Raw genomic sequence first — 27,753 nt, 5'->3', positions numbered from 1 at the left:
ATCCAAGCTCTGACTGCTTGAATATTATCTCTGTCCCTTTCTCCTTCTTCTGCTCTCTAATCAAAGGAGCGCTTGTAGTGTTTTTCCTGGAGGGAAGGCCACTATTGTTTTATTGGAGGAATCTGCCAGTGTTAAGAAATGATGCAGAACATCTTGACTTTCAGAAAACATTTGCCGAACAATCAGTTTGAAACCCAAGTTAATGTTTAATCTCTTAGATAGAAGACCCATGGTGTGCCAAGTCAAAAATATAATATCAAAATAGAAGGGGCTTAACCTACTTCAATTAGGAACCGCTGGAGTAATTTAACCAAATTCTCTTGAAGCTTCGTAGCCCTCAATAACAACCTTCAGTTGTAAATACACACCAAAAGTGTGTATTTCACTTTTGTTTTCCTGTTTTCCTTGGAAGGCAAAAGTAGGTATATTTGTCTAGTATTTATTTATTTGTAATACTGGAAATTGAGTGCAAGAGCATTCTACCCCTGAAGTACACCCCCAGCCTGATTTTCTTCTTATTTATTTATTTACTTTCGTGGTACTGGAGGGTGAACCTAGGGGCATTCTACCTCCGAGCTACACCCTCCAGCCAGATTTTTATTTTTTGTTTCTGCAAGAGGGGCTCACTGGGTTGCTGTGTCACTGAGTTGCTGAGGCTATCATCGCACCTGCAGACCTCCTGTTCTAGCTTCCCAAGTGCCGCTATGCCTGTTTTATTTTTTGTTTTGAAACAGGGCCTCACTAAGTTGCTGAGACGAGCCGTAATTCTGTGACCCTCTTGTCTTAGCCTCCCAAGTACTGGGGTTACAGGCATTTGTTATCAAATCTGGCTGCATTTAATATTATTACCTGGGACCAGGGGTGTAGCTCAGGGGTAAAGCACTTGCCTAACTGGTACAAAACTCTGATTTTTATCTCTAGCATGCACATATCTATGTATTTTAACCAAAGAAGAAAGAATTTGCATACAGTAAGTAGAATTTGCATACTAATAAGTTAATGAAACCGAATAAGTAGGTGAAATTTCTGAGAGTTTATTTACTGATGGCTCTAGTCTATTGCAAATAAATGCTCCGAGGAACAAACAGGACTTCTCACCTTCTGTGAACTTTCCTCCTCTATTTAAGCAACTCTCTCTCTCTCTCTCTCTCTCTCTCTCTCTCTCTCTCTGTCTCTCTTTTTTTTTTTTTTTTTTTTTTTTTTTTTTTTTTTTGGTTACAGGTCTCAGCACTTATTCTGTGCAACTCTGGCTGAGGGTATGAAGTAAATCCTGGCCTTAAAATGATTACTGGAGATTCAAGGAGCATCTAGGAAAGTTAAGTGGCTTAAAATATTTACAAATGACAGATCCTTTTGGAAATTGCTTTTCTAAATATGTGAAGTTTACAAAATTGGAAGCTTGGTATGTCAACCCTTTCTTGGAATCCTTAATTCTTTCTTAAGATTTTTTTAAAAGAGTACAACTTTTAGCCAGACATAATGGCACATGCCTGTAATCCCAGTCTTTGGGAGGCTGAGACAGGAAGATCACAAATTTGTGGTCAGCCTCAGATACTCAGCGAGAATTTTAACCTAGTGAGACCCTCCTGTCAAAACAAAACTAAAAAAGGACTGGGGTTACATACTGAAGGTAGAGTGCCCCTGGTTCAATCCCCAATGAATAAAATAAAAGAATACAACTTTATTTACCAGAAAACTATGGCAACTCTATTTTCAAAACAAATATTCCCTACTCCAATTATCTAGTAAGTGCAGAATGTTTTCTACTTATCTTTAGGATTTTTTTTTTGGCTAGTGTTTAGAAAGATTTTATCATTGTCTTCCTGTATATTCTCCAAAAGTCCTGTTAATACTTGAACTTACTGGTTATATAATATGAACAAAGGTAAGATTCAATGTACAACATAGAGAACAGTTTTCAGCCGAGACTCTAATCTGAAGCTTCTCAGAAGTATCCCCCACCTCCTGCCTCTCAGGCCTATTTATATGTTGATGATGAGAGTGTGGGTCTCACTAACTTGCCAAGGGCCTCACTAAGTAGCTAAGGCTGTCCTTGAACCCCAATCCTCCTGTCTCAGCCTCCCAAATGCTGGGATTTCACGCAGGTGCCACCATGCCCAGCTCCTCTTTCTCCTCCTCCTCCTCCTCCTCCTCCTCTCCTCCTCCTCCTCCTCCTCCTCTATTTCTTTAACCTCCTCCCCTCTACTTTTTCTAACAGGAATCAGAGCAGTCAATACAGTCATTAGATGTAAAAATTAATCTGGCCACTCCCCTGTGTGCACAAGGCTGATTGGAGGTTTATACCTAAAGAGAAATTGAATTCTGCATCGGTTCCGCAGGTTGCTCAGAGCAGTGGTTGTGCAGCAGTTCTTCACAGCATGGAGAGAAGAGACAGAGCTGGAAGAACCAGGTAGGCTACTCCTAGTGTGACTTGGCTCTTTCCCATCCTAGGTGTGCCAGAATCTTGTATTTACAAGATTGCCCTTTTATTTTTTATTACTTTTTTGGTACTGAGGATTGGACCCAGGGGCATTCTACCTTCAAGCTACACCTCTAGTCCTTTTTAATTTTTCATTTTGAAATAGGGTCTCACAAGGTTGTTGAGAGTCTCTCTAAGTTGCTAAGGCTGGCCTTGAACCTGTGATCCTCCTGTCTCTGCCTCCCAAATATTGGGATTACAGGCCTGCACCACCACTCCTGGTTTAAAATCGCCCTTTTAGATTGAAAGAGACTTTCACAGTAGCCTAATTTGATGGTCACTGATGCTAGTTCGAGGTATTATAAATGGCATCAACTATTCACTATGTAAAATAATATTGACTCGGAGGTATTTTTAAAGTAAAAATGTATATATCTGTCTTGTGTGAAGAGGTGAAGCCAAGAGTCAATTTACACACCAAAGTGGAGAACACCCGGGTGTGGTGGTGCGCTCTTGCAATTCCAGTACTTGGAAGTTTACACAGGAGGATTGCAGATTCCAGCCCAGCCTCAGCAACTTAGTGAGACACTTAGTGACACACTTGGCAGTATCTGGTTTCAAAACAAAAGATAAAAAGGGCTGGGGATATAGCTTGGAGGTAGAATGCCCCTGGGTCCAATCCCCAGAGCCACCACAATAAAAATCATTGGACTATGATTTATGATCATTGGGAAAGTTATAGATCTTTGTAAGAAATTCAGTGGCCAATTTTAAAATGTTAAGGGAAGGATTTAAATTGCGAATAATATAATATTTACATTTAGGATAACTTTTGTGTGTGTGTGTGGTACTGGTGATTGAACCCAGGTGCATTCTACCTCTAAACTATACCCCCAGCCCTATTTTATTTTATTGTTTTATTTGGAAACAGGGTCTCATTAAATTGAGAGATTGCTGAGGCTGTCCATGAACCTGTGATCCCAAGTCTCAGCCTCCCAAGTATAAGGATTACAAGTGTGCACCACCATACCTGGCTATGAGAACTTTTTTTTTTTTTTCTTTCTTTGTGGTACTGGGGATAAAACCCAGGGCCCTTTTACCTGTGGGCTACACACTTATACCTATTTTACAATTTATTTGAAGCCAGGTGTGGTGGCACACGCTTGTAATCCCCTTGCTTGGGAGGCTGAGATAGGAGGATCGCACAGGTTCGAAGCCAGCCTCAGCTACTTAGTGAGGCTCTCAGCAACTTAGTGAGACCCTGTTTCCAAATGAAATATAAAAACGGTCTGGGAGTATAGCCCGGAGGTAGAAAGCCTCTGGGTTCCTCCCCCAGTACCACCAAAAAAACCCCACAAAAAACAAAAAACAAAAAAAAACCAATTTATTTGGAAACAGGGTATAAGTTGCTGAGAACCTCACTAAACTGCTGAGGCTGGCTTTGAACTTGCGATCTTTCTGTCTCAGCCTCCCAAGTACTGGGTTTAAAAGTGTGCACCATCATGCCCAGCATTAGGATAGCTTTTTAAAAAAGAAAATTTCCTAATATCAGGTGATTGGGTACTTGGATATTGTTGTTGTTGTAGGTACTGAGGATTGAACCTAGGCCCCTTTACCAACAAAGCAGTACTCTCAGCCCTTTCTTAGTTTTTATTTTTGAATATAGTTTTATTAAGTTGCTGAGGTTGCCCTTGAACCTGCAATCTTCTTGTCTCAGCCTTCCAAGTACCGGGGTTGCAGGTGTGAGCCACAGTGCTAGGCTGGGTACTCGGATCTTATGATAATTTTTCCAGTGACATCGTATGCAGATTCAAAAGCCCTGTTTATTGGATGCTCAGAAAGGAGTAGGAATTATATGCTCTGGAAAACTGTAGGATCATTTGGCTTTGGTGTTAATGAACACAGATTGAAGCTATTCAGGAGAGTTTGGATACAATTAACTTTTTGAATTGTGAACAAAAGCAGTTCCAATACTGATAGTATATCACTTTCACTGAACTACTGTCAGTGAACTGCCTCACTGTCGTGTTAGAAATTTGACTACTCCACCTAAATCTCTAAAAGTTTATATATTTAACTTGTCAAACGCAGACCATAAAAAACCTTTTTTGGCCTTTCTTCTTGGAAAAAAAATGGTAATCATCCTATATTTGAAAAGATGCTCCTTAAAATTAATAAAATTTTTCATGAACACATTTTAATTATTATTAATATTTATTATCAATAATTAGTAATAATATGGTTATATTTAAGTCTAATTCAGTTTGGAGAATTTAATTGAGGCGATGTTAAACATATTTCGATTTTCTTTTTAGGAGTGAAAAAATTTTGAACTGCTTATACCAAAATCCTGATGCAATTTTTAGGCTGATTTGCTTTCCCTGGGCAGGAGGTGGTTCCATTTATTTTGCCAAATGGGGTGAAAATATTCATGATTCACTAGAAGGTACGTTCACTTTTGTCAATATCTAAGCAATTTAGGTCAGATGACATGTATATATAGAAATTTGATCTTGTTGAGTTTCTTGGATTATGATTATTTAATTTGAAAAATTTTCAGTCACTATGTCTTCAAACATTTCTTTTCTGCCTTTTTCTCTGTGTCATGCCACCTGATATTATCTTCCAGGTCACTAGGGGCATTCATCCTCTGAGCTAACCTCTCCCAGCCCTAGTATTTTGAAACAGGGTCTCACTAAGTAGCTGAGGCTGGCTGTGAACCTGTGATCCTCCTGTCTCAACCTCCCAAGTACTGGAATTACAAGCGCGCGCCATCACACCTGGCTTAAGACGTTAGTATTTGAGCCGGGTGTGGTGGCGCACGCTTGTAATCCCCACCCTTGGGAGGCTGAGACAGGAGGATCGCGCAGGTTTGAAGCCAGCCTCAGCTGGTTTAAGAGACCCTGTTTCCAAATAAAAAATAAAATAGGTCTGGAGGTGTAGCCCGGAGGTAGAAGGCCCCTGGGTTCCATTCCCAGTCCCACCAAAAAAAAAAAAAAGTTAATATTTATTTTAGTGCTACTAAATTATGATATTATATTATACTCACCTCGGCACTGAATTCTTGAGTTTTGGACAGCCAAAAAGAACCTTTATTTAATGTTCACTTTTGAAAAATATCTCACAAGTTATAGAATTCTAGGCTGACAGTTGTCCTCTCAGTGTTGTCCCCTAGTTTGCAGTTTTCTGACATTTTTACATTTGTCCGTGGCTGCTTCATATTTGTATTGTGTTTTTAGCAATTTGTTTATAGTATGTCTTGATGTGGTTTTCACTATTGTCTGTGTTTCTTTGAGCTTCTTGGCATCATCCTTTGTATCAAATATAGAAATATTTGGCCATTATTACTTCAAATGTCTTTCTGTTTCTGATTGAATCCAGGGGAATCTTATCTCCTAGCAAAACCCACTGTGTTTTTAAAATTTAATATAATTTATATATTTGTGTATGTATGTATGTATGTATGTATGTATGTATGTATGTATTTGCTTATTTTTCTGGTGCTGGGGATTGAAACCAAGACATTCTGCCTCTGACCTATACTCCCAGCCCTATTTCATTTTATTTTTTTATTTGGAAACAGGGTCTTGCTAAGTTGCTGGGGTTGGCCTTGAACCTGCAATTATCCTATCTGAGTCTCCCAAGTACTGGGATTATGGGGGTGCACCACCACGCTCAGCTCAAGGCTCCCTGGATCACCCTTGAAAGCCCATGTTTTATTTTTCTGATATCAGCAATAGCTGTCAGGGTTCCCATTCATTACTACATATTCACCTCTGCAAGGTTCAGTTCCCTCTTATTTTTTCTTTAGGATTTCCCTTTACTGTGAGCTAATAATATGTGTGTTTCATCTATCGTTTCTACATATTTTGAAGTTACCATTATTTTTCAGCTAAGTAGTCTGTTATTACTCTGTTATTGTTTTTCTTATTAGCAACTTCTAAACCTTTTACCTTTCTGAACCTGGCCATTATTTGTTTTTTTGAAATTGTTTAAGCCGGGCGTGCTCACACCTGTAATCCCCATACTTGGCAGGTTGACACAGGGTAACGGAGACCAGCCTCAGCAACTTTACGAGTCTCTCAAAACCAAAAGGTAAAAAAGTGTAGGGGTGTAACTCAGAGGTGGAATGTCTGTGGGTTCAATCCCCAGGACCATGTAAAAGAAAAAGAAATTGTTCTCCTGGTGTAAACATAGGCCTCTTATAATATTGCAGCATTTCCTTCATTAATAATATTCATATAATATTCATATAAATATAATATAAATATAAATTCATGTAATATAATATTCATATAATATTGCAACATTTCCCTTGTGTTTCTTAACCTCCAGTGCTCTCTATAAGACTTGCTGGAAGGGAAAGTCGTCTTGAGGAACCTTTTGTAAGTGACATCAAGCAGGTAGCCGAAGAGATCGCTCAGGCTCTGCTGCCGGTCATCCAGGACAAGCCGTTTGCTTTTTTTGGCCACAGGTAATTTGAGTTTTATTTGAAAAGGCGTTTGGGGGAGTTTCTCCAATCATGAGTCTATGGGTAATGTTGTTCTTTGTGTCTTGTGAGTTGTATACCTTTTGTATGGATGAAACAGCCTGGGTAATTAGGACCAATCACAACTTTTATGGTGCTCCAGTTTGTAGAGTAAGTATACATTTTTTAATTATTTATTTTTGGTACTGGTGATTAAAACCAGGGGCATTCTTCCCCTGAACTACAGCCCAAGCCATACTTTTTATTTTTACTTTTTTTTTTCATTTTTAAAACAGGATTTCATTAGGTTGATGAGAATCTCACTACTTGCTGAGGCTGTCCTTGAGGATCCTCCTGTCTCAGCCTCCTAGGTTCTGGAATTACACATATGTACCACAACGGTCTGGCTCCTTTTTTCCTTTTAGGCAAAAGACCAACTTATACAATGAATACCATAGCAGCAACTTACATGCAATTCATTTTTTTAAATATAAAGTTTTCAAATGTTTCTCCAGTTTGGTTGTATAATTTTGAGGCTAGGTCATTGATCCTGGGGTTCTGACTGCCTCTTAGTGGCAATGTGACACTGGGAAAATTCTTAGGCTGGTGAATTCCTTTTCTCCTCTATATATCTGGAATAATAATAGTCCCTTTTTGGGGAGATTAATGAGAAGTGATCATAAATAATTTGGTGTAGCCAAGTGTGGTGGTGCACAACTGTAATCCTGGTACTTGAGATGCTGAGACAGGAGGATCACAAGTTCGAGGCCAGCCTCAGAAACTTAATAAAACACAGTTTCAAAAAAAATAAAAGGCTAGGGTGTAGCTCAGAGGTAGAATGTCCATGGCTTCCATCCCCATACCACCCCAAATTAAAAAAAAACATGGCATATAATAAGGACTCAATCATTTTGGCCTCTACATAATTTTTATAAATATAGCAAAAAACTGAAAAACAAGAAAGTATTCATCATTCTCCCTACCTGAATTTTATCACTTAAATATTGCAATGAACACCTTTCATAGCCAGTAAGTATATATTGTTTCCTAATTTATTAATCTCCTTTTATGAATTATTTCTTTTTATATTATAAGCAACACTTTAATTAATATTCTTATAAAAAATTTAGCATAAATCTTCTCTCTCTCTCTCTCTCTCTCTCTCTCTCTCCTCTTTTTATACTGGAGATTGAACTCAGGGGCATTCTACCTCTGAGCTACATCCTCAGCCATACTTTATTTTTTATTTTGAAATAGGGTTTTGCTAAATTGTTCAACATAAATCCCATTACTTTCTTAAGATAAATTTCCAGGATTCAGGTTAAATGAGAGGCAGCTGTCAAAGTCTCAGTATACGTTTCCAAATCACTTGCACTTTGCAGTCGCTTTATCAGCAACGGGAACGGGATATAGGACTTTATATTTATTTATGTTTATTCCCAGTACTTGGGAAGCTGAGAGGAAAGTTGCAGGTTCAAGGACAGCCTCATGAAATTGTGAGACTCTCATTAACCTAGTGAGACCCTGTTTCCAACAAAAAATAAAATATAGCTAGAGTGTAGAATGCTTCTGGGTTCCATCCCCAGTAACACACACACACACACACACACACACACACACACACACACACACGCACGCGCACACGTGCGCAATAATAGTAATAATAATAATAATAATAATAATAATAATAATTTCTAAGCTGCTGTGTGTGTTAACCAGCTTCCTTTATTGTAACCAAATACCTGAGACAATCAAGTTATATAGAAAGAAGGTTTGTCCTGGCTCATAGTTTTGGAGATTTCATTCCATGATTGGTTGGCCCTGCTGCTTTGGGCCTATTATTTCTGGAAGCAAACCCTGACCTTAGAGCCAGGAATTGAAGGAGAAGCAGAGAAAGGGCCTGGGATCCCATGGTCCCCTTCAGAGGCACTTCCCCAAAGGTCTCCCACCAGGCTCTGCTTGGCAGCATTGACACTAGAATTACCAAGGAAACTTCTTTTCCTTGCTTTCAAGAAGAAATAATTATTCCCTGAAACCTGGAGATGACGAAGTCCATTTCCAAAGCTCCCCCACTTTCCGAAAGTGCCAGGCTGGGAAACATGTTTTTTTTTTTTTTTTTTTTTTTTGCGGATCTGGGGATGGAACCCAGAGGCATTTGACCTCCTAGCTACAGCCCTGCCCTATTTTTTATTCTTTATTTTGAAACAGAGTCTCACAGAGTTCCAAAGGGCCTCACTAAGTAGCTGAGGCTGTCTGCGAAACGTGGTCCTCCGGTCTCAGCCTCTTGAATGCTGGGATTAAAAGCATGCACCACCACGCCCGGCTTGCCCTTTTTTTTTATTCTTTATTTTGAAACAGGGTCTAAGTTGCGGAGGACCAAAGTAGCTGAGGCTGTCCATGAACCGCCATCCTCCAGTCTCAGCCTCCCGAATGCTAGAATACTGGAATTACAAGTGTGCGCCACTACGCCCGCCTTGAAACAAATCTTTGACACATAGGCCTCTGGCGGACATTCTAGCCCCAACGTATAACACTGGGGAAATCAGTACAAAATATTAAGATTGAATTATCTACAATCTTTGAAATACTTTTTCTGTTTACATTAATCACTGAAAGTATACCTTTATGGGGATAGGGTACTGGGGACTGAACCCAGGGGCATTCTACCTGCGAGCTATACTCCCACACCAGTTTTACTTTTTACTCGTAAACAGGGTCTCGCTAAGTTGCTGAGAGCCTTCTAAGTTGCAGAGGCTGGCTTGATCCTCCTGCCTCAGCCTCCCAAGTAAAGGATTACAGATGTGTGCCACCATGCCCAATTTGAAAATATGCCTTTTATAAATCAGTTAGTGTGACGAACCAATGAACTTCTGCTTTTGACTATTACGTGGTCATTGCTGTGTTTATCCAGATGACTTATCATGAACCTTGAACAGTTATTATTATGGTTGTCTTTTCCTAATTTAGCATGGGATCCTACATTGCTTTTATGACTGCTGTGTACCTAAAAGAAAACTACAAATTGGAGCCTGTGCATTTCTTTGTGTCAAGTGCAACTCCTCCCCACGTAAGTACTTTAGTTTCTTTTGGAGAGGAGTGTGAGGAGAAAAGCAATAGGAAAATAAAAACCAAGCTGCTAGGCAGGCATGCTGGCTCAGCCTGTGATCTCAGTGCTTGGGAGGCTGAGACAGGAAATAGCAGGTTTCAGGCCTGTAGTGGATGGTGTTGATCGATTGATCAGATGTCTCTTGCATGAATGATAATGCAATCATAATGATATTTAGAGAAAGAGGGAAGCTGAAGAGGCTGGGAGGAGAGTTATCTCTTCTACCTGTCCTTCTACCTGTAATCTTTCTTTTATTGAGAGTTTTAACTGAAACATCGTAATCACAGAAGACAGCAAAGCAGTCATGGGTGAGTCAGAAAAACATCAGTGCAATCATGGATGAATCAGAGAATGAAAGGGTAAACTGGGAAATAAGGAAGTCGCCAGGGTCCTTGTCAGCCTCATTTGGTCCTTGGGTAGGCAGTTTGTCGTTGGGGGGGCCAGACCGAGGTGACCTCAAAGCTGATGATTAAGAAAGATCCCAACGGAGGGCAGCGCAGCGAACTTGTGAGACTCTGTTGCAAAACAAAAAATAAAGAGGGCTGGGTGTGCGGCTTGGTGGTAGAATGCCCCTGGGTTCAATCTCAAGTTAAGAACAAACGAACAAACAAACAAACTTGAGCTGCTATTTTCCTAACTGGCCAGCTTTGGTCCGGCATGAGAAAGATGGTGGAGAGCCTGTTTGGTAGGAAAATCTCTCAAATCTCTTTCTTTGCCATTCTCTCTCATTTCTCTGGGCTGCTCTTGAGCTGTCGCTGGTGGGCCTGTGCGCTCCTGTACCTCTGAGGTCTGCTGACCATCAGGGGTCACCTGGGGACTTCACCAACTTCCAGAGAAGTAACCAATCAAAGCTGAGAAAGAAATTTCAGAAGGCAGACAGTGATGTCAAACTTTTGGAACCACTGTGACTATTTATTATTTATTTATTTATTATTTATTTATTATTTATTTATTTTGTGGTACTGGGGATGGAACCCAGGGGCTTTCTACCTCCAGACTACACTCCTAGACCTATTTTATATTTGATTTGAAAACAGGGTCTCACTAAGTTGCTAAGAGCCTCACTCAGTAGCTGAGGCTGGTTTTGAACCCATGTGATCCTCCTGTCTCAGCCTCCTTAGTACTGAGATTACAAGCATGTGCCACCATACCCGGTTTACTGTGGATTTTTAGAACAAGGTCTGAGCTGAGCGTGGTGGCGCACGCTTGTAATCCCAACATTTGGGAGGCTGAGACGGGAGGATCCCGGTTCTTGGCCAACTTCAGCTACTTAGCGAGGCCGTTTGCAACTCAGTGAGACCCTGTTTCAAAATAAAAAATAAGACATAGGGCTGGGGGTGTAGCTCGGAGGTAGACTGCCCCTGTGTGCCATCCCCAGTATCACAAAAAAGTAAATAAATAAATAAATAAACAAATAAAATAAGGTCTCGCTTATTCCGGATCCAGAATGCCATTTTGGTGATATTATGAGACTAGAATTACCGAGGGACCTTTTTTCCCACTTTCAAAATAAATAATTTTTCCCCTGAAGCCTATAAATGATGAACTCCATTTCCCACCCTGGTTTTAAAGTCTTTTCCTTTAGAGAGTTTTCAGTTTATGTGAAGGTGTATTTTATAACATCTCAGGCCTGTGTTTGTTGATGTTTCAAGTCAGAGGCCTGGCCTCAAATTCCCAAACTTAACGAACTGTCGGAAGAACAAATTATCTCTTACCTTGTGGAATTCGGAGGCACCCCCAAGAGTCTGATTGAAGACAAGGAACTTTTGAGGCAATGCATTCCCATGCTACTGGCAGACATACAGCTTGTTCAGAATTATGGGTAAGTGAGACCAGTTTTTGTGTGGCTAGTTATAGAAAAATATAGGCTGGGGTTTTCAAAGGCTGTGTATATATGTAAAGACAACATACTAAGAATTAAATTTCATTTCCTACGGGGCCATCTGTGATATCTGTACTGCCTTAGACTGTAGCGTGGGCATAGAAATCGTATCTATAAAAGATGACCAATAAAGCCAGGTTGCAGCGGTGCACACCTGTAATCCCAGTACTTGGGAGGCGGAGACAGGGAGATCACACGTTCAAAGCTGGCCTCCACAATTTAGTGAGATCCTGATTCAAAACAAAAAATAAAGTAGGACTGGCGGTAGAGCTCAGAGGTAGGTTGCCTCTGGATTAAATCCCTAGTACCATACACACACAAAAAAAAAAGAAAAAAAGAAAGGAAGGTAGGAGGAAGGAAGGAAGGAAGGAAGGAAGGAAGGAAGGAAGGCAGGCAGGCAGACAAAAAGAAAGAAAGAAGCCGAATGTGGTGGTGCACACTTGTAACCCCAGTGCTTGGGAGGCTGAGACAGGAGGATCGCGCAGGTTCGAAGCCAGCCTCAGCTACTGAGTGAGGCTCTCGGCAACTTAGTGAGACCCTGTTTCCAAATAAAGTATAAAATAGGTCTGGGAGTATAGCCCGGAGGTAGAAAAGCCCCTGGATTCCGCTCCCAGTACCACACAAAAAAAGAAGAGTATACATTTTCATATATATATATATATATATATATATATAATACATATATATTACATATATACACATACACGGTAGACAGATTTTTTTTTTTCAGTACTAGGGAATGGAACCTAGGGGCATTCTACCTCTGAGCTGCACCCCTAGCCCTATTTTTTATTTATTTATTTATTTATTTTTTGTGTGTGTATGGTACTGGGGATGGAGCCCGGGGCTTTTGACCTCCGAGCTACACCCCCTGCCCTATTTTTTTATTCTTTATTTTGAAACAGGGTCTCACTAAGTTGTGGAGTGCCTCACTAAGTAGCCGAAGGTGTCTACGAGCCACGATCCTCCTGTCTCAGCCTCCTGAATGCTGGGATTACAAGCGTGCGCCACCATGCCCGACTTATTCTTTATTTTGAATAAGAATAGGGCCTCACTAAGTATCTGAGGATGTCGTGACCAGATCCCCCTGTCTCAGCCTCCTGAATGCTGGGATTACAAGTGCGCACCACCACACCTAGCCTGATATACATGTTTTACCATATAGTGAATATTCATTGAATAACTTAATGGAAAAACAGTCTCATCTTAGAGGGATGGTCAGAAGCAGGTCACTACTTTTTATTTTATTTTTTTAGTGTGTGTGTATGGTATTGGAGATTGAACACAGGGACATTCTACCTCCAAGCTATACCCCAGCCCATTTATTTATTTATTTATTTATTTGTTTGTTTATTTATTTATTGTGGTACTGGGGATGGAACCCAGGGGCTTTCTACCTCCGGGCTACACTCCCAGACCTATTTTATGTTTGTTTGTTTGTTTGTTTGTTTGTTTGTTTGTTTGTTTGTTTTTAGAAACAGAGTCTCACTAAGTTGCTGAGAGCCTCATTAAGTAGCTGAGGCTGGCTTCGGATTTGCACCATCCTCCTGTCTCAGCCTCTCAAGTACTAGGATTACAAGTGTGGGCCACCACGCCTGGCTCATTTTTATTTTTTACTCAGGGTCTTGCTAGGTTGCGAAGAGTCTCACTAAGTTGCTGACGCCGATCTCAAACCTGTGATCTGCTTGCCTCAGCTTCCCAAGCACTGGGATTAGTTAGTTGCTGTTTGTTAACTGTGGAGACCAGCCAGCAGACAGCAAGAGCTCACTAGATTTGCTTCCTTTTGAATTTATTCCAGAAATCATTTACCTCCATGACACGCTCCACTCCTGTCTCGTGGGATATCTGGAAGGATGCTTGATTCTTGTAGGACTGAAGTCCTGACACTCTAAATCCTTTCTTGTCCAACACCTAAGCCTGCGAATGGCTCTTCCTGGCCTCGCTTCCTCGAGCGGATCCAGGGGACCACTCAGAATCAGCGTCTTCCCTTCTCTGCCTCCCCCGGGTCTTGTTCTCCGGCTGTCCATTCCCTGAAGCAGATGGTTGGGCGTCTGTTCCTTTAATTTCCTCCACAATGTCGGGCTGGCACTGGACGGCCAGGGCCTGTGCCTGAGACCCAAGACACCCACCATCACAGAGCCCTCCATTTGCTGCCCACCCCCAGTCTCTTGGCAAGTCCTCGACTCACTGCCTAGAGATCCCAATCCTACCCGTGTCCCTCCATTTCTATCCCGGCCATCTTAGTCCAAATGTAATTTGGGGGGGGGGGGTTGCTGGAAATTGAACCCAGGAGCATTCTACCTCTGAACTACACCCGCTGCCCTACTTTTTATTTTTTCATTTTTGAAACAGGCTCTCGCTAGGCTAATGATAATCTCACTACTTGCTAAAGCTGTTCTTGAACATGCAATAATCCTGTCTCAGCCTCCCAAATACTGGGATTACAAGCATGTGCCACCATGCCTGGCTGGCCTGTCTTGTGTTACTGGCTTAGTATATGATCGGGATCAAATTAATATTTATCTCACAGTAAAAATAAAAAAAACAAACACACATATACACAAACAAAAACGGATGAAAGGAAAAGAAACTTGAGATATATATATATATATTGGTGGTACTGGGAGTGGAACCCAGGGGCTTTCTACCTATAGGCTATACTCCCAGACCTATTTTATATTTTATTTGGAAACAGGGTCTCACTAAGTTGCTGAGAGCCTCACTAAGTAGCTGAGGCTGGCTTCGAACCTGCGCGATCCTCCTGTCTCAGCCTCCCAAGAGTGGGGATTACAAGCTTGTGCCACCATGCCCGGATTGATTTTTTTTTTTTTTAAAGCCACAGTAATCAAATGCATGGTATTGGCACAAAAACAGATATATCAACCAACAAACAGATAAGAAGTCCAGAAATAAATCTACACATTTATGTTAATCAATGAAAGCTCAAGAACGTACAATGGAGAAGGGAGTCTCTTTAATAAAGGCTAGCTGGGCGTGGTGGGCACACTTGTAATACCAGCATTTGGGAGGCTGAGACTGAAGGATCATGGTTCATGGACAGCCTCGGCTATTTAGTGAGGGCCTCCGCAACTCAGTGAGACCCTGTTTCAAAATAAAGAATAAAAAATTGGGCAGGGGGTGTAGCTCAGATGTCAAATGTCTCTGGGTTCCATCCCCAGACGCACAAAAAAATGAAAATAAAAATAAAAAACACTAAAGAATGAAACTGAACCTTTACCTCACACTGTATACAAAAATCAACTCAAGCTAGACATGGTGGCCCATGTACTTGGGAGGTTTGCAGGTTCAAGGCCAGCCTCAGCAACATCAGGCAGACTTTCTGCAACATAGTAAAACTCTGTTACAAAACAAAAAATAAAAAGGGCTGGGGTAATGCTGGATGTGGTGGGGCACTCTTGAAATCCCAGTAACTTGGAAGGCTGAGATGGGAGGCTTGGGATTGTGGACAGCCTCAGCTACTTAGTGAGGACTTCTGCAACTCAGTGAGACTTTGTTTTAGAATAAAGAATAAAAAATAAGGCTGAGGGTGTAGTTTAGAGGTAGAATGCCCCTGGATAACACACACACACACACACACACACACACACACACACACACACACACACACCTTAGATGATGTTTTGAGGCTGAGACCCCAGTGAGTGGGACCACAGGTTCTGAGAGGGAGCGGTGCCCCAGGAGACAATGGGTTTGCATTGCCAGAAAGCAAATCGCAAGGCCATTCCATGTTTCATTTCCTTGAAGCTATGAACGGGAAAGGCTGTGGGAACAACATCGTGAAGAATGACTAACCAGCTCTTTCCCGTTGACAGCTTTGACCCCCCCACTAAGGTCATTCTTTCTTGTGACTTAACATGTTTTGTTGGATCTGAAGACCTTGCAAAGGATATAGAAGGTGACGTTATCTTTATAGTTTGGGGGTATTTTATTGAAATACGTGTTCGAGCCAGGTGTGGTGGCGCACGTTTGTAATCCCCGCGCTTGGGAGGCGGAGACAGTAGGATCGCGCTGGTTTGAAGCCAGCCGTGCTGGCTTTAAGAGACCCTGTTTCCAAATAAAAAATAAAAAATAGGTCTGGAGTGTAGCCCAGCAGTAGAAGGGCTTCCAGGAACCCCAGTACCACCAATAAATAAATAAATAAATAAATAAATAAATAAATAAATAAAATTTAAAAATCTTAAAAAAAAGAAATATGTGTTCGATGGTTTTTAGCAAGTGCCAATGAACATTGCAACGAGTGACCGTTGGCCAGCGTTTTCTGTCATCTAAGTGGGGAGATACTGATCTCATGTAAAATGAGAGGACCCAGTAACACTGCTGTCTACTGATAGGTCACGTAGAACCCGAGACCTTGGAAGTAATTCTACCACGGGGTGTCAGCTTCTAGAGGAATACTATCCGGCAGTAAACCTCTAAGTGTAGTTGGGAATGTCATTAAATTAGCTTTTGTTTGTGTTTAGCCTGGAAAAATGTAACCAGTGGCAGTGCAGACTCTCAGGTGCTGCCAGGAGACCACTTTTACCTCATGGAGCACGACAACGAGAAGTTCATCAAGAACTATGTGACCAAGTGTCTGGAGCTGTCCTTGCTCGCCAACCTCTAGGCGCTCTTGCTTTTGGCCTGAGTGTCGGCGGCCCTATGGCGTTCTTCTTGGTTATTCAGATATAGCTCATTAGTTTTATTTAGCGATTGGAAATCATACACTCTCTACGGTCAGGGCGATTGATTATATGTTAATGCATTTCTCCACGGAGTCTTTGTATCTGGGGTGAAGAACAAACGGTAAAGAACATGTCTGGCAGAGGTCTTTGTCTCCGTACTAGACTCTTACTTGATTCTCATCTATGGGAAGGTTTTCAGGAAAATGTATGCCTTGTAAAATTATCTATTTTTCCTTCAATTATTATTTTTTTCCCCCAGGTTTGGGATGGAATCCAGGGTCTGTGCATGCCACGCAAGCCCTTACCATCGAGCCCCACCCCCAGCCCTTTTCAGTTGTTTTTAATGGTGAAAATGATTTGCCAGGGAGAATGCTTGAAATTAAATCATTGTTCAACATGTGCTGTGACTCAAAGATTGATTTGATCTTTTGAAATTGAGAGCCGGGCATGGTGGCGCACGCTTGTAATCCCTGCGCTTGGGAGGCTGACACAGGAGGATCGCACAGGTTTGAAGCCAGCCTCAGCTACTGAGTGAGGCTCTCAGCAACTTAGTGAGGTCTTGTTTCCAAATAAAATGTAAAATAGGTCTGGGAGTATAGTCCGGAGGTAGAAAAGGCCCTGGGTTCCACCCCCAGTACAATAAATAAATAAATAAATAAATAAATAAATAAATAAATAAATGAAAAGTAGTCCTATTTAATAAGAAAATGTAATTCGAAGCTGGGCATGGTGGCACACACTTGTAATCTCAGTACTTGGAAGACTGAGAGAAGAGGATTGAAACCAGTCTCAGTAACTCTGTGAGGATCTCAGCAACTTAGAGAGATCCTTTGTCCAAATTAAAAAAAAAAAAAAAAAGGAGCCGGGCATGGTGGTGCATGCTTGTAATCTCAGCATTTGGGAGGCTGAGACAGGAGGATTGCAGTTCCCAAACAGTCTCAGCTACTTAGCAAGGCCCTTTGCAACTCAGGAAGACCCTGTTTCAAAATGAAGAATAAAATATAAGGCTGGGGGTGTAGCTCACAGGTAGAATGCCCCTGGGCTCCACCCTCAGTACCACAAACAAACAAACAAACAAATAAAAATAAAAAATAGGGCTGGGGGTATAGCTTGGAGGTAGAATGCCCCTGGGTTACACACACACACACACACACACACACACACACACACTCACACACACACACCACACACGCCGACGACCCCAGCCTTCTTTGTGATGAGTTCCTTCTCCATCAATTACTGGGAGGCTCTGTGGCCCTGATGGTGACTGATGGACCCAGGGCCTTCCTCCCAAGGACAGCCAGCCCACGGTGTATGTAGTGGTCATGAGGAGGTAGAAAGGAAGTAGGCAGATAGGGAAGAGGCCTCGGTAGAAAAACTTAATTTCCTGAGGGGTGACAAATACTAATTAACTTCCAAGGTTCCTAAAAGAGGCCAGCTCTTCCAAGGTTCAGAGATAAGAATGACCAAAGCTTCACAAAACCATCTGTTTACTAATCAACAAACCCAGGAGACATCACTGGAGCAAGTCTGACACCCCTACTGAAAGGAGACCGCTCAAAGGACATGCAAATACCTTATGCAGATTTTAAGAACTGCCTTCCAGACTCCAACCAACAGAAGACATGCAGAAATATATAAACCCCTAGACCAGTCACCAGGACGGTTGCCCACTCTGGGAACCCCTCCCCATTGGGGAGCTTTTCTCTCCCTCCCTCTCTCTCTCTCTCTCTCTCTCTCTCTCTTTCTCTCTCTCTCTCTCTTTCTCTCTCGCAGGTCGCATTAGCTTTGAGAGAAGGTGGGGTGCAATTGAAGGCACTTGGCCCAGGATACACTCGGGTAGTGACCTGAAGGCCTCTGCTGGACATCAAGGCCGACCAGGGCCCCTAGGGGTGACCTGCACTTCTTTTCTGGCAGATCGCGTGGACTTTAAGAGAAAGCAGCTTGCAACTGAAGGCACTTGGCCCGGGCTACACTCGGGTAGCGACCTGAAGGCAGCTGCTGGACACCAGAGCCCTGATAGCCCTTAGGGGTGTTTGGCCACTTTTTCCTATTCCCTGTTGCTTCCAATAAACCTTTTACTCCTCTTCCTGTGGTCTGCAGGTGTTATTCTTTGCTCACCGCAGACAAGAATCTGGTAAGGAAACACCGTGTTTTTTCTCAAGAAACCCCGTTTCAGTCACATGCAAACGCCATGTCCAACAGCCTGCCCAGCTTCACTCTCTGATAGCTTGAACTTAACACAGGGAGAAAGCAAAGCAGTTGGAAGCAAACAGGTACCAAAGAGAAAGAAAAGCAGAAATAGGAAAATTTAGCTGCCATAGAACAATAGCAGAGTCCCAGTATCACTAAATAGGTAGGTAGGTAGGTAGATAGATAAGTAGATAGATAAAGATAAGTAGATAAACAAATAAAATGTACTTCATTCATTTCATAGGATTTCCATATTATCTATTACAATTACATGAGACTCTGTAGTTATCTCAAAACACCTAATGTTTACAAATCAAGGTTGATTTCTCATTTAAAAAAGTGGAAAGTAAAAATGATTCTCATCCCTACTAAGTGTTATCTAAGGATAGAAGGTTTCCAAACTGAGCTCAAGGTCCAAGTCCTACAAAGGGAAGACACAGGCAAAGACAGGCCTGGTCCTCTGCAGTCGAAGGCTTGGAAAGTCTTTTCCTCTGGAAAGGGCCAGCACAAAAGCCTGGCATGGCTGCAGTGGGAGGCTCTCAAATGTGAACTGCACTGACTAAAGTTTTATCAAATTAATAATCACAAATACAAATTACTCTTGTACCAATCCTTTAGGAAGGGAGCATGGGAAAGTGCATCAAATTAAGAGCAAGATACAACACAAACTACGCATGTGATAGAATTCACTTGAGGCGAAGCCCAATTTCATTATGTGATTTCTAACTCACAAGGTTAATTTTATATCACTTGCCTCAGCAACTTAGTGAGGCTCTCCACAACTTAGCAAGACCCTATTTCCAAATAAAACACAGTGCTAGTAGTGCTAGAACTTTGATAGAATGCCCCCGAGTTCAATCCTTACCACCTCACACACAAAACAAAACAAAACAAAACGAAAACAAACAGAGCTGGTGAATGAATCATAGGTCAGTATTCTGGGTTCTATGTTTTGTTTTGTTTTGCGGGTCTGGGGATGAAACCCAGGGGAATTCGACCTCCAAGCTACACCCCCTGCCCTATTTTTTAATCTTTATTTTGAAACAGGGTCTCACTGAATTGCAGAGGGCCTCACTAAGTAGCTGAGGCTGGCTGCAAACCGTGATCCTGTGGTCTCAGCCTCCCGAATGCTGGGATTACAAGCATGCACCACCACGCCTGGCTTGGACTCTGTATTTTCTACTCTGACAAAACTGAACTCAAGGGCGGAGCAGTGGTACAGTTTGTCACTAGATATGTTTTAGTTTGATTATTTTATTTATCTTACATATAAAACTTGATATTTTCATGGTAGCTTCTTTTCTTTCTTTAAGGAGTTATAGCAGAGATTCCAAAATTTGCAGAATCACCATTCTGTTTTCTGAAAGAAAGTTACTCAGCACCCCTGTGGGTGCTTCTGCTGCCCCTTATTTTTATTCAAGGCCCCCCACTTGCACCACTGCCCTGGACAGACACTTTGGTGGCAACAAAGTGGAGGATGCTGATTTTAGGAAGCTCTGAGCTATAGACAGGCTCGCAAGTTTCTTTCTTTCTGCATTTTTGTTGTGCTGGGGATGGAACCCAGGGCCTCATGTATGCTAAGTAAGTGCTCAACCCCTGAGCTACTCCCAGTCCCATATGTTTCTTTGTAAAAGCATTTGCAAAGCTACCCAGTGTGACAAAAAAAGTCATCTTGCTCCTGATTCCTAATAAACTGCTTTTATTACCTCAGTAGAACTAATTAATTTTGAGCCAAAAGATAAAGGACCAAATAACATTTACAGTTTTGGTGTACATCCTACCAAAGCCATAGTGTGTGTGTGTGTGTGTGTGTGTGTGTGTGTGTGTGTGTGTGTGTTACTAGGGATTGAACTTGGGCATTTTCCTCTGAGCTGCACCCCCCCAGCTCTATTTTATTGTTATATTTTGAAACAGTGTCTCACTAAGTTGCAGAAGGTCTCAGTAAGTTGCTGAGGCTGGCCACTAATTTGTGATCCTCCTGTCTTGGTACTAGGATTACAAGTATGCACGACCACCCCCGGCGAGCCAGTTTTTCTAATGTTTTTTTTGTTTGTTTGTTTGTTTTTTTGTGGTACTGAGGGTGGAACCCAGGGGCTTTTCTACTTCTGGACTATACTTCCTGACCTATTTTATACTTTATTTGGAAACAGGGTCTCATTAAGTTGCTGAGAGCCTCACTAAATAGCTGAGGCTGGCTTTTTTATTTTTATTTTTTGGTGGTACTAGGGGTGGAACCCAGGGGTTTTCTACCTCTGGGCTATACTCCCAGACCTATTTTTTATATTTTATTTGGAAACAGGGTCTCACTAAATTGCTGAGAGCCTCACTCAGTAGCTGAGGCTGGCTTTGAACCTGTGCGACCCTCCTGTCTCAGCCTCCAAAGTGCTGGGATTACAGGCGTGCGCCACCATGCCCAGCTTAAAAGAACTTTTACTGGGTGTGATGATGCAGGCCTGTAATCCCAGTACTTGGAAGGCTGGGACAGTTGGACTGCAGGCTCCAGGACAGCCTCAGCAAGTAGTGAGATTCTCTGCACCCCAGTGAGACCCTGTTTCAAAACAAAATATAAAATTGGGCTGGGGGTATAGCTTGGAGGTAGAATGCCCTGGGTTCAATCCCCAGTAACACACACACACACACACACACACACACACACACACACACAGCCTTTCAGTAGCTTGGTTTTAGAAAGTGAAATTTACTTAGCTATGTCATTTCAGCATACTCCAATTCCCGCTCACAGCAAAAATACACTCCCCAACCCACAACATTCACAGTGCTTCCCCTCTAGAGGCCAGGCTGTGATACCACGCTGGAGGCTTTGGAAGAACTTTCCCATCTGTGAGTTCTAAATTCCATATTTTTCAATCAGCTCTTTTGCTTTAGAAATATAGGCACTCATGGCATCTTCCCTGGACAGCCCTAGAAAGACACAAAGAGATCGTGTCACTGGTGGGCGCAAGGGGAGAACAGGAAGGTAGGTCTGAAGCTTGCTTAGGAGTCAAAAACCTTTTTGGAGGTTCCAGGCTTCCCACTTGGCCCTGCCTTTTACATCCAACATTGCTGGACACGCTGCGAAAAGAAGGGGAAAGAGAGAGGGGATTCAAAGCTGACTTCTTACTGTGCACGTCTGCAGACACTGCCCAAACCAAGGATGCGAGTATTTTAAAAAATGATGGTTTGATACCGATATCAATGTCTCCAATGATGGCTTGCTTGTAAAGGCCGTAGAGTACCTTCAGCTCTTCGTCCTCTGGTCTTGCTTTCAGCTTCCTCACGTCTTTTGTGGCCTGGTCAAAATCATCCTAAAGCCAAAACGAGAAAAGAAAAAAACAGAAGGCTCACAGTGCATTTGTTAACAGGAAAGCCCGTTATGACTTGGAGTGTTTACCACTGGGAAATGGGAACTGGAGGAGAAAAGCTTAAAAAAGATACGGATTACTGCCGTCTGGGCCCACCAGCGTTGTCCTCATCTACTGCAATCATGGGCACCATTCTTGGTACTGAACTGATGTACAGACCAAATAGAGACAACTCAAAAAAACCCGTAACACTGAAAATGATCAATTCATCTACATATTTTAAGGGTATTACACTCAGTGCAGCTTTCTGGATCACTGCATGTCTACCACCTTCCTCTTCCTAAATCTATACTTGACACAGGCAGGCGGGTTTGCTTCATGTTAACCCCTGTGCAAGACACTTCTCTCCCAGGGCCTGTGTATCCACATTCAACATCAGCACACTGATACTCACTTAGTGCAGTGGCTGGTTTCTGAGGGCGATCAAGATTCCTGATTTACTTAGATTGCCTGTAGAGATTCCTTTTAATTCAGAAACCAAAAATTATGGCTTAATTTCACCTGATTTCAATAAAAAGGAATTTTTTTTTGTCAATTTAAAGCTAATTAGCAAAACTTTATACAAATATACTTGAATAGAAAACCTTGTCTGCCCTATCCTGAGTTAACTCTGAAAACTTCGAATACTTTGTATCGGTCAGTTTTCCATCACTGTAACAATTACTGGCGATCAGTGAACTTATAAAGCAGAAAGGTTTTATGTTTTGTTTACAGAGATTAAATAACTATGCCACAGGCAAAGTTGTGAGGGATGTATGTGACCCTCCATGACTCTGGAGGATGTCCCTTACCCATGATAACATCTTGCTCAAAAAAGAAAAAATGGTTAAAAAAGTTAACCACACTCATTCTGTGAAATTTTATGCATTGAAAATAATTGCATTTTGCCGGGCGTGGTAGCGCATACTTGTAATCCCAGCGCTTGGGAGGCTGAGACAGGAGGATTGCACAGGTTCGAAGCCAGCCTCAGCTACTTAGTGAGGCTCTCAGCAACTTAGTGAGACCCTGTGTCCAAATAAAGTATAAAATAGGTCTGGGAGGATAGCCCGGAGGTAGAAAGACCCTGGGTTCCACCCCCAGTACCACAAAAAAATAAAAATAATTACATTTTTAGGAGAATCTTTAATGATGAGGAACTGTTCATAATACAGTGTTGCCTGCAGGGAGAAAATGGTATATACACAATAACACCACACGTATGTTGCTATATCCACGTATTTGTGCATGCATAATCATGCACACCACACATGTGAAAAATATGTACAAAGAAGTAACATGTCAAGTGGTTTTCACTTGGCAAAGGAATTCCTGATAATTTTCATTTATTCATATTTGTTTGCTTTCCCAAAGTTTTCCAGCTTAACATATCAATAAAACTGTCCTTTAAGCAAGGCATGGTGATGCATGCTTTTTTTGCTGTTGTAGTACTTGGGGTGGAACCCAGGGGCTTTCTACCTCCGGGCTATACTCCTGGACCCATTTTATACTTTATTTGGAAACAGGGTCTCACTAAGTTGCTGAGAGCTTCACTAAGTAGCTGAGGCTGGCTTCGAACCTGCGCGATCCTCCTGTCTCAGCCTCCCAAGTGCTGGGATTATAAGCCTGCGCCACCACACCCGGGTGATGTTTATAATCCCAGTACTCGGGAGGCTGAGACAGGAGGATCACATATTCGCCGCCAGCCTCAGCAACTTAGTGAGATCTTCTTTCAAAGTGAAAAGTAAAACGGGGTTGGGGGTATAGCTCGTGGGTAGAATGCCCCTGGATTCCATTCTCAGTACCACAAAACAGAACAAAAACCCCATGCATTTTATTTTTATTTTATTTTTTGGTGGTACTGGGGATGGAACCCAGGGGCCTTCTACCTTCAGGCTCCACTCCCAGACCTATTTATTTTATATTTTATTTGGAAACAGGGTCTCTTAAACTAGCTGGGGCTGTCTTCAAACCTGCAGGATCCTCCTGTCTCAGCCGCCCAAGCGCGGGGATTACAAGCGTGAGCCACCACGCCCGTCAAACCCCATGCATTTTAAAGTTTAAATTTCACAGAGCTCTGCTGTTCAGAAAAATACTTGCCTAATAACCCGTGGCGGCCCCAGTGACCAAGGAGGTGCGGGATGACACCTCCCTCCACGAAACAGAAGACTGGGTGGAGGAGGGTTCGCTCCTGCTCCTCAAGGGCTGTGTCTACTCCGCTCGGCATACGGCATAGCTCAGCCATTCCCGAGGGCCAGAGGGTTACCATAGGGAAGCTGAGCCCTAGTCAACAGGCTGCACCCTGCAGGGTGCTTTGCGGCGAGGAGGCGCTCGGGCAGGTGTTGACGGCCGGCACGTCGGTTCCACGCACCTTTTGAGCGCTTTTCTTACATAGCATCCGCATCCCTCCCGCGCGGCCTCCGCCCGCCCCGTGTTACCTGCAGGGACATGGTGAAGACGGCGGGGATGCTGCTGCTTGCTCTCCTGGCGGCGGGTACTTACTTGATCAGGTGCTGGGATGCTACTTAAGGCAGATTTCTGCTGGCGGCTCCCATTGGCCAAGCTCGGAGCCCTGCAGGCTCCCATTGGCCAAGCTTGGAGCCTTGCAGGCTCCCATTGGCTGGGGGGGCGGGCCGAGGCCAGCTGGAGCAGGGACCGCGCCCCTCTGCGGCCAGCCTCGCTGCTGGCCAAGCAGGTAGAAGGGCGTTCTAGAGAGAGCCTCTCCGCAGCTGGATCACCCTTCTAATTTTTCTCAAGAGGTTGTTTTCAGGAAACCCAGAGAGGTTTCCCCAGAGCACGGACCTCACCTGAGATTCATTATTGATTCATACCTCCCTCTTCTCCATAATTTCTGGAAACCTGAGCAGAAACGGTGATTCTTCGGGCCACCCCACCCCCCCCGAGTCATCGCCGGTATCTCTAGGCGCCGTTCATCACGAAGGAAAAGGGCTGGGGGCTTCCGACGTTTCACTTTGTTAAAGCAAAACTGTCTAAACTTTTGAACACGAGCTGCAAACATCCCAACTTGTAATTATTGGTAAAAGCTCCTGTTCAACCTGACCCAGTTTTTCAGGGGAGCAGACCCAATGTCTCATGAAGCCTGCAGGCTCTCCGAACCCAACTATGAGTTGCGTTTTACTAACATTTCCAAAGAACTGGAAACAGATGCCCTGGTCACGTGAGTGAATTTCCACTTCTTCGTTTAAACAGCAGCATTCAAGGAGAAAGGTCGCCAGCAGAAAAGAGACTCGGTGTGAAGAGTCTCGGTGTGGAGCCCAGGGACTACAGACAGGGCGAAAGGCCCCTCGACTTGTTGGCTTGACTTTGCAAAATTACGTTTTAAAAACATTGGCCTTTTCATGCAAATCTCTTTTCTCCCTCTGAAAATATTTTTGCTGTAAAACTAATGAATTTCAAAATCAAGGACAAAAAGCCAATTTTAGAGAACTGTCTGGGCAGCGTGCGAGTGAGTGTGTGTGTGCGTGTGTGTGTGCGCACGCGTGTGCATGTGTACGTGTGTCTTTGATGATGGCACACGCATGGTGGGGCAGAAGAGCGAATGGGAACTTGAGAGCAACGTCATTCAGTATCCTCAGTGGAGACATTTGGTCACTGTAGTCAGTATAAGAAAGTAGAAGAAGAGGAGAGGAAAGCTACACTGCGCTCCGTGTTATTCTGTAAGTCTAGAAAAGTCTCTTCAAAATCCTTTTTTCCTGAGCTGCTGTCCCCCATGGACAGGCCAGGTGCCCAGTTTCAAGGAACAAGAAGGCACCCCGGATGCCCCCACCCACTGACATCATATGCCAGGTGCATCAGACACTCCGCTCTCTGCAGTGCTTAAGGAATGAGTCGATTTGGATAGACAATGTTTTTAAAAGATCTTTATTAAATATATATAATGTAAATCAACATTCATACATGAATATCTATGTAACATTAGGAGAATCAAAGGCTCATCCATGAACTTCTCACCAGTTTAAGAAACAGAACTTTCCCTCCAGCTTGGAAGCCCTTTGTGACTCTGCCAATCCCTTTTCCTCTCATCTTGCACAAGCGCCCACTTATTCAAACATTTAGCAAGTGCCAAAGAGGAGCCGGGTGCTGTTCTAGGTTCACCTTCCACGGCAAGTACGAGCATGACCTGCCTTCTCTGCGTTGTCCTCTTCTTTATCACTGCCTCCGTAGCCCACCACACGAGATTTGGTATGCCCCCTCGGCGTCTGGTTTTCACATTCTGTTTCTGGTAAACCCCAAACACAGATGTCTCTGTATGTACTTGAACTTGAATCTTCAGAAGCTCCCAATGTTCTGTGCCAGCCCTGATGACTGTCGGAATGACAGGCGGGGGGCATGCCAGCGAGCAAATTCTGTCACCAAGTCATAGGTGCCCAGTGGAGTCTCCTTTGGTCACACCTGTGGAAATTGCCTGACACATAAAGGACTCTCAGTAAATACTGTTGAGCTAACAAAATAGAATGCTATTTATATATTTTTGCTCAATAGAAATACATGATACAAGCCGGGAGTGGTGGCGCACACTTATAATCCTAGCATTCGGGAGGCTGAGACCTGAGGATCATGGTTCATGGTTCGGTGAGGCCCTTTGCAACTTAGTGAGACCCGGTTTCAAAATAAAGGATAAAAAATAGGGCAGGGGGTGTAGCTCGGAGGTCGAATGCCCCTGGGTTCCATCCCCAGACCCCCCCACACACACACAAAAAGAAATACATGATATGTATACATACATAAACACATACATATTTGTACTTCAAAGTGTTTCCTCAACCAGTTCCTCTACTTCTATTGCTTCAGAAAGAATTATGAAAAAAAGGCAAGTGTGGTGGCACAGCTACTCTGGAGGCTGGGGCAGGAGAATCGCTCAGCCCAGGGCTTACGGGCCAGCCTGGGAAATATAGCAAGACCCTGTCTAAAAAAGATCTGTGATCATTTAATTCATACAAACATCAATATTTTAATTGTAAAATATTAGGGTCTGTTTATGTGCTTTATGACATATTTTGAACAGCTACTTGCAGCTAATTTTATGAGTGCAATTCATTTTCACCATTGATGCTGTTATTTAGGAGATATGGAAAATTTAAAGGTCGGCATCATTTTAGACCTCTTTCTTTTTTTGGTGGTACTGGGGTTTCTGGAAGCCCTTCTACCTCCGGGCTACACTCCCAGACCTATTTTTACATTTTTATTTGGAAACAGGGTGGCGCACCCTTGTAATCCCCGCACTTGGAAGGCGGAGACAGGAGGATCGCGCAGGTTCTAAGCCAGCCGCACTGGCTTAAGAGACCTTGTTTCCAAATAAAAATAATATAAAAAATAGGTCTGGGAGTGTAGCCCGGAGGTAGAAGGGCTTCCAGGAACCCCAGTACCACCAAAAAAAAAAAAAAAAAAAAAGAAAGAAAAAAAAAGAAAGACAATGAGAATGAATACTGCAGACTAGCCTTGTGGCCATTTGATTTAAGAGGGCCTTTCAAATTTCTCTCTTAATAAAACAGCTCTGCTAACCTTCAACATCTCTACAGAGCCCCACAGGCAAGGCCTGCCTGCATTCGGACCTGAGTTTTGGCAGATGCTCTATGATTTCTCCTGCAGCAAACCTTCCCTGTCTTGGGGAAGACTCTCGAAGGCTGCTGCTTGTCCACTTCCC

General features: G+C 42.9%; 2 protein-coding genes across 2 annotated transcripts; one reads left to right on the top strand and one right to left on the bottom strand.

Moving 5' to 3' along the window:
- Window positions 1-2,378: 2,378 nt before the first annotated feature.
- On the top strand, window positions 2,379-16,499 carry OLAH (oleoyl-ACP hydrolase; the record flags this gene model as incomplete). The annotated part of the gene is made up of 8 exons (XM_080717214.1): window positions 2,379-2,410; window positions 4,735-4,865; window positions 6,755-6,893; window positions 9,855-9,954; window positions 10,414-10,500; window positions 11,646-11,815; window positions 15,709-15,791; window positions 16,357-16,499. The coding sequence occupies 8 exons, from the start codon at window positions 2,379-2,381 to the stop codon at window positions 16,497-16,499; spliced, it is 885 nt and encodes a 294-aa protein (XP_080573340.1).
- A 5,099-nt stretch (window positions 16,500-21,598) lies between these two features.
- ACBD7 (acyl-CoA binding domain containing 7) lies at window positions 21,599-24,315 on the bottom strand (the record flags this gene model as incomplete). Its single annotated transcript, XM_080717212.1, has 5 exons — window positions 21,599-21,672; window positions 21,760-21,822; window positions 21,938-22,055; window positions 23,219-23,269; window positions 24,160-24,315. 5 exons carry the CDS (start codon window positions 24,313-24,315, stop codon window positions 21,599-21,601), a joined length of 462 nt encoding a protein of 153 aa, XP_080573338.1.
- Between the last annotated feature and the right edge of the window lie 3,438 nt (window positions 24,316-27,753).

This window comes from Muscardinus avellanarius (assembly GCF_963383645.1).
Source record: "Muscardinus avellanarius genome assembly, chromosome: 20".
NCBI classification, from domain to species: Eukaryota; Metazoa; Chordata; class Mammalia; order Rodentia; family Gliridae; genus Muscardinus; species Muscardinus avellanarius.
Note: the sequence above shows the minus strand (reverse complement) of the source record. Positions and strands in the feature narration are given on the sequence as shown.